The sequence below is a fragment of the Lactuca virosa genome, chromosome 1 (genome assembly GCF_052849685.1).
Source record: "Lactuca virosa cultivar CGN04683 chromosome 1, Lactuca_virosa_CGN04683_v6, whole genome shotgun sequence".
Classification (NCBI taxonomy): Eukaryota; Viridiplantae; Streptophyta; class Magnoliopsida; order Asterales; family Asteraceae; genus Lactuca; species Lactuca virosa.
This window is the reverse complement of record NC_136426.1, coordinates 101274808-101282037: the sequence shown is the minus strand read 5'-3', so window position 1 is coordinate 101282037 and position 7230 is coordinate 101274808. Positions and strand designations below refer to the sequence as shown.

Here is a 7230-nt window from a genome sequence, read left to right as displayed (position 1 = left end):
ATGCCTAATCATGCTGTGTGCATATAATTTAAACAGATTTTTTTTTTCAATCGAGTGTCACGTGGACACAGTACCTACACATTTCCATATTTGATTTGATGCCATCTAGGATTGAATACCCGTTTTTTTAGAACGGATTAAAAAAAAAGATGAGTCTAAAAGTACAAGATATAAACTAAATCCAAGACCATTTGGCAGATGTTATAAAAGCTAAAAACTTGGCCTACATATCAGATTTACTGAAATATTTAGGAAAAAAAAAAGTCCAGCTTATTTATATACAATGCATAATCTGTATGATTGTAACTTACAGGCTACAGCAACCTCTGACATTGAAATCAAACAGAAGCACAATAAAAGGTGGACACTCAGCCCCATAACTCAGAATTTTACATTTAAACACTCTGAAAATCCTCTAAAATAAAGTTGATGACATGGAGGATTTTCTGTGCGCCATGGTTGACATGAGTCTTGAGAACTGAAGTGATGAAGTCTGAAAAGTGTAAGCAAAAGAACATATTGAGAGTATATTATTTTTTGTTCATAAGATTTTCCAATTTTGTAGTAAGATCTCACCAATACTCAAAATAACTAATTGCATTTAACCATTTCTCAAATCAAATGTTGCATATATTTTATACACAGAATGAAATGAAAAACAAACCTTTAGTCAAAGTTATCAATTTTGATGGGAACAATTTCATCAGCCACCTTAAATCCTCCCACCAAACGTGCAAAAAACACCATTTGTTGTTCTAGTGTAAATTTGATATTTTCAGCCTGCATATCACATTATCACATATCACATATCACAAATCAAACCAATAAAATTTCTTTTCACGTAATAAAACCAATAATTCATTAAAAACAACATTATTTATCTCCAACCTTACGAAAACCATGTTGCTCCCCTTCATATTCCACTAAAGCAACAGGCAACCCTTTTGCTTTCAAAGCTTTATATATTTTTCTTGCTTGATCAGGTGGCACAACCTGCCCAACAATTTATTAAAAAAAAATAATCATTTCAATATAATTTATTTATTCATTTAAAAACACAAACCTTGTCTTCTAATCCCTGAAACAGAATTATAGGGCAAGAAAATTGATCCACAAAATTGATAGGTGACCTCTCAAAGAACTCTTTTTCACCCCCTGTTGCAAATTAAACATTTAATTAACTGACACTAGATAATTTATTTATTTACTCAAGTTTAATAAAAAAAATAAATAATATTTAGTTTACCAACAAGATTATCCATGTATCGCGACTCAAATTTGTGAGTTTCTTCTTTCAACAACTTCAAATCAGCTACCTGTTCACATATTTTATATATATATATATATATATATATATATATATATATATATATATATATATAACTCAAGAGTTGAACACTTTCAATAAAATTATAAAATATGTATTTGGTCAAAGGTTGACCACTTACACCATATAAAGAAGCACCAGCTTTGAATGTTTTCTTGAATGCAAGTGCAGCTAGAGTTGTGTAACCACCAGCAGAGCCTCCAGTGATGCATAGTCTTCCAGCATCTGCTTTTCCACTATCCACCTGTAATTAAAAAAAAAACAATTAAAATGTATCACAATAATTAATTATCTTGAAACTGTATGAGGGGTAAAAATGTAAAATACCAAGAACTGAGCACAGCTGCAACAATCGTTGACATCCACTATACCCCATCGTTTCAAAAGCCTTTCACGAAATTCCCGACCATACCCTTCAAAACATAATGTAGAAGAATTTCAAATATAGTAAATTACAGAAATCGTCCCTATAGTATGTCTATAATTACAGATTTGGTCCCTTAACCTATTATTCAAGATGGGTATGTCTATAATTACAGATTTGACTTTTACAAAAAAGACGATTTTACCCTTGGTTTATATTTACATACCAGTACTTCCACCGTAATTCACATCCACAAAAGCCCAACCACGACTAGTCCAAAATTGGACTTGAAGATTCAAGATGCCACGTGTCTCAGCTGTGGGTCCCCCTGTTTTTATTATCCATAAAAAAAATTTAAAATATAAAAATTGCAGATTTGATTTTTCTGTGTCTATTAAAATGATTACCATGGCTTTTTAATAGCAATGGAGGTTTTTCTTCTTGACTGGATTGATAATTAGGATTTGTTGGGGGGTAATAGTATGCATATGCATTTTCTCCAGGGACTTCTGTTGGAAATTCAATAAATTCTGGGGAGCTGAAGTAAGATTTGTATTGTGAACTAGTAGGTGAAGAAGACCAAACAATCTTGAAGTCAACCACATTTGATGCCACGTCATCTAAAGTCACCTTAGCTATTGATAAAGGATGAACTCCAGATGCACCTTCAACATACAGGCAACGTACACCTGAGGTCTACATAAAATGTTTTTTAATTAATAAAAACATAAAAAGAAGAAATAGATAACTAGAAAATACAAAGTGTATTGAGAACTTGAGATTACAATATTCATCAAATCTGTGAAAGGAATCTGGAGAATGGATAATGTGTTCTTAGTTTTGTCCACAACTCCAAGATATGATCTTCCTCTTTGCCTGAATATTTAAACTCATGAAATGGAATGAATATAACAAAATGAGGTGATGCAAAAGTTTAAGTAATAAATTACTTAAATAATTACCTGTAACTACAAGCAATTAAGTTTTTATGTTCCTTGAGAATTTCATAAGAGTTCATGCCAAAAACCCATAATGGTCTTGCAAACTCAGCTTCTAGTGAATACACTGGTGCCACTGTGTTATCAGATTCAACCTGTTACATTGTAACATAAATTACAGAAAACGGATGATAAAAAACGTTTCATTAAATAAAAATATAAAAAATTTCTGAAATTACCCATCTGTGAAGATTCCAGAAACCAGTTTTTCTATCTGTCACAAAGAATAATTCTCCTGCAGTAAAAAAAGATACATAATGCAATTGAATTAGTGTGAACATTTATAAAATTAAAATTATAAAAGGTGTAATTATTTACCTTCATCAGACCATTTTGGTTCAGTTGGAGATTCAATAATGGCAGAATCGCCCCCTGCAACACATACTCGTTTGTACACATCTCTGCACAAAGTAACAAAATTTGCAGTATTGTAAAGGTATACATACAGACATACCAATTTGTCAAGATAATTGTTAAATGTTTTATTCTACAAGAAAAGAGGATGGAAAATCAATTAAATGCATGATTTCAAATAACCACATCCACAAAAGAATGTTAAATCTTTTTTACTTTCTGGTTATTTAAAATATTGGCATGAAACAAATAAATAAAATAAGCAGTGTGTTTAGTGTTTACCCAGTATCTGAAATATAGCCAACCCATAGTTCAGATCTATCCCATGGCATGTTAGGGTGGCTCCATTCAATCCATGCCAATCTTTTTCCTTCAGGGTCAAGTCTAGGGAATGCATAGAAATCATTTCCACTGACTAACACTTTTGGTTCTACATATCACCATATGAAACAATCAAAAGATCATTATTATCAGTTATCATCATGTCTGAATTGAGAGAAAAATTAAATGAGTAACAGTACCTTTAACACCATTATCACCGAGTTCTATTGATACAATGCTTGTGATTGCATCCAAGCTACTTCCACGTCGATCTAACAAGAAGCCATATGACAAAAATTAGTGATTAAAGATAAATTGTTAAAGAAAAGTATGTAAAAAGTCAACAATGTACCTTCCCTAACAGTGATGTATCGATTAAGTGATGTGTCATAAACTCCATCTGCATAGCTCACTAGAGGTCCACCATAATCAGGGGTAAGTGGCACGGGTGCAGAATCTACAGGTATAAAAGAAGAGCTTAGATATATGGTTATAAGTTAATCCATCTGATATGATTATGATAAGTTCAAACCCTTTGAATCTAGTGACTGTTTGTAAAGTGTCTGATCTTTGTAATTGGAGAAAACTACAGTGCCTCCTGAAATTGAGAAAGCACCTCCACCATATTCTTGAGCAACTGTACGCACTGAGAACTCCTTGGGTGTTACATCAATGGTTTCTTCATTTTCGTCATTTCCCCCTTTAACTATAACCAATCGTCTGAAAGTATGAACAATAATATAACAGTTAGGGCTTCGGAGAAGAAGTCAACGATTAATTAACTGATAAAGCTATACACTTACCCTGATTCCGAAGGACGTGATTCAAGCCAGAACAATCGGCCGTGAGAGTCGACGGCTGTGCCTCCCAGACCCTTGGAGGCTCCTGATACGACGTCTGAGGTGATGGGAGAGGACCATGAACCGTATGGTGCGGTGATTTTTTGCTCCGGTGTAAGCGTTGAAGAAGCCGCCATTGTAGTTATCAGCTTCCGAGAGTGATGAGGAGAGTGTTTTCTGATGAAGAGTAGAGAAAGGGTGGTAGTGAGGCTGCTTGATAATGATGGTGATAGAATTGGGCGGCGACTGGTGGTGGTAACGGCGGCTGCTATAGCCGAAAGTGCCATTGACAGGGAAAATAGCCTCTGCTATTTATATGTACAAAGCTAAAATAATAAACATAAATATGGATAAAAAAAAGATAAATATGAAATGAAAATATTAACTTCCAAAATATCATGGACCTGTTCGGTAAAATTAGTTGATAGCGAGTAGCTTGTAGCTTGTAACGATTTGTTAAACGCTACATGAAATAACATTTAGATTTGGAGCGTTTTATTTAAACTAAACGCTAGAAGTTTGTAGTGTCGAACGAGACTTTCTATTCAAAACAAAACGTATTGTCAAACGCTAGAAGCTCGAAACTCTCAAATGTTCTGTGTCGAACACGCATATACAAAGTGTTTTAAAAATATCATTGAACTAAAAAGACATTATAGGTAACAAACTATAAGTTTTGTTTTTAAAATATCATTATGACCGAGAGAAAGTGTTATCGTAGGTCATAATGATATTTTAAAAACAAAAGTTAATTTTTGCTACATTTTGACAACATTTTTTTTAGTTTAATGATATTTTTAAAACAATTTGAATACATCGTTACCCTATTATAACATTAATCATATTTTATATGTCAAACTATCTCTAATAATTGTCAGGTATCATAATCAAAGAGTCAATGAAACGACACATTACGATAAAAAAAGAAGGTACTGTATACACCATCTCATTATTAATTGTATTTTATATATATATATATATATATATATATATAAATATATATATATATATATATAATACATATATAATAGTGGGACCCTTAAATTTTAAGATCAAAGTCTTAAAAAACAAGGAGATTGATTTTTGGACATTAGATTTGATTTGAATGGGTAAGATTGAATAAATGATCATCCAAGTGAATAGCTTTAAACCAATAAGATTCAAGTATTATGAATTAAGTTTATAGTATAAGCCATTAGAGCTTATAAACCATAAACACTTTCAACACAAATATGTCACGGTACCTATTTTCAAATGGATTAGATCCTTCCCGCCCACCAAACAGGGACGGCCTGACCCTTGGTTCCCCTCCCTTCCTTTTAAGTGAAAACCCTAATCCCACATTCCAACACACACGCTCCCATCTCTCCTCCGTTCTATAGACAAACCCTCTCCCTATTTGCTATGCATATTTGATTTTCCCCAGTTCGGATTAATCTTTTTTTAATGCAATTTTGATTCCTGTTTCTGTAAGATCTTGGAAGCGAGCCCTAATGAACTTACTACAATAGTTTATGTCAATATTTAGGGATTTATGTTTCCTAATTATAGTTTATGTGGTTTGCGTCATGAAAACTCCTTCTTTTTTATATAGATACAAAGGGTTCTCATTGAGTTTTTGCTTACTGACAGTTTTTATAAGTCTGTCATGCGTCTCTAGCCTCTACCCTGTTCCAGCGCTTCCCATTTTCTGACTTCGTTCTTCCTACAGCCAAAGATGTCCGCTCTAGGTTTATTTTTGAATCCATTTTCTGCAAAGTTGACTTTATTTTCTGTTATTGATTTTTCTGATTTCGTCCTTTTGAGATCGATGATAGAAAATGAATTTTGCACAATCGATTTCATTTTCTGATTTTCTGATTTACTCCTTGTCTTTCTGCAAAACCGATTTGTTGTGTTTTTTTTTCGTTTCTAAAAATGATATGCAAAATTGTTGATAATTCTGCACATCCTATTATAATTTATGATTTCGTTCGTATGAGATCGATTATAGAAATTAACGTAAAGATGGTCGGTCATTTTTATATAGGGTTTATGTATTTTTATGAAAATAATATGCTTTTGATTTCCGTTGGTTATATATTATAGGGTTTATTTTAAAGGTCTACCTACTGATAGCTTCATTGTTATGTTTTCAACTAGCTAAACACAAGAAAAAGGTCTTGAAAAAGTTATTGTGGCCTACAATAGTAAGGGCAATGTTATTAACAGCCAATGTAGAATGTTAATCTCTGGTTTCATCCTTTTCTTGCATATGTGGTTGAAACTTGTGTGTTTTAGAACATTTCTCTATTTTAAACAATTTTGTTGTTTTGAATTTCAACTCATGAAGAATGTTTTTCATAAAACATACTGGGGTTATTATTCAAATGTTTTTATTTTACAAAATCTCCTTACCTCTCTTTTTAACTTGTATTTGAAATTCATTGTCAATAAAGTAGATCCATTATTTTTAATAGTTTATTCTACTGGAATATGCTCTGCAATGGACCCTTTCAAATTTCATCAGTTCTTGAATTGGATTCTTTATAACATTTTCATAGTAGCTTACTTTTGTTAATAAACAATGGAATTTGGGAATACAAACCAATTTCGGCATTTTATTTTCATTTAAATTTTAATCCCTACATCAAGCACCTTCAAAAACAAGGAAGAGGAGGATGCAACCCAGGCAAGTCTATTTGAACTATGTATTGTTGCTGCTGAATGCTAATAATCAGGAAAGAGGACATCATTTAGTCTCATACACGAGCTCATTGTTGCTGCTGAATGCTAATAATTAAGAAATTAAATAAAAAGTTTTGATCTCTTTCTTTTAACTAGCTACGTTGGTATCAAACAACACCAATTGCTTTTCAGTTTGCTTAGAAATCTAAAATGACATAATTGTTTTTGTAGTGTATGCAGCTTCATGTTAGGCTTTAGCTTTTGGTAGTATCTATATTATGCCTGTCTATCCTTATTTTATTTTATATGATCATGAAGTTTCTAATTTAAAAGATTGTTAAATTTTATCTTTGTTATTAA

The 7230-nt window shown here is 32.2% G+C and overlaps 1 protein-coding gene across 1 annotated transcript; it reads right to left on the bottom strand.

Moving 5' to 3' along the window:
- Positions 1 to 247: 247 nt before the first annotated feature.
- Positions 248 to 4525, bottom strand: LOC145153638 (peptidase uncH-like). The gene is made up of 18 exons (XM_079075487.1): positions 4168 to 4525; positions 3897 to 4084; positions 3717 to 3821; positions 3565 to 3636; positions 3326 to 3473; positions 3008 to 3090; positions 2869 to 2924; positions 2654 to 2784; positions 2477 to 2567; positions 2099 to 2387; positions 1918 to 2019; positions 1655 to 1740; positions 1449 to 1571; positions 1247 to 1316; positions 1064 to 1155; positions 889 to 993; positions 665 to 780; positions 248 to 493 (listed from the first exon to the last, which is right to left on the bottom strand). Exons 1-17 carry the CDS (start codon positions 4488 to 4490, stop codon positions 667 to 669), a joined length of 2178 nt encoding a protein of 725 aa, XP_078931613.1. The 5' UTR covers positions 4491 to 4525; the 3' UTR covers positions 248 to 493; positions 665 to 666.
- Between the last annotated feature and the right edge of the window lie 2705 nt (positions 4526 to 7230).

Excerpts from the sequence above, each read along its gene's own strand:
- LOC145153638 (XM_079075487.1), bottom strand. The coding sequence starts at position 4,490 with ATGGCACTTTCGGCTATAGCAGCCGCCGTTACCACCACCAGTCGCCGC. Across the intron at positions 4,085-4,167 it reads TCACGTCCTTCGGAATCAGG|ACGATTGGTTATAGTTAAAG; the intron begins GTAAGTGTATAG and ends TCATACTTTCAG. Across the intron at positions 2,020-2,098 it reads ATTGCTATTAAAAAGCCATG|GGGGACCCACAGCTGAGACA; the intron begins GTAATCATTTTA and ends TAATAAAAACAG.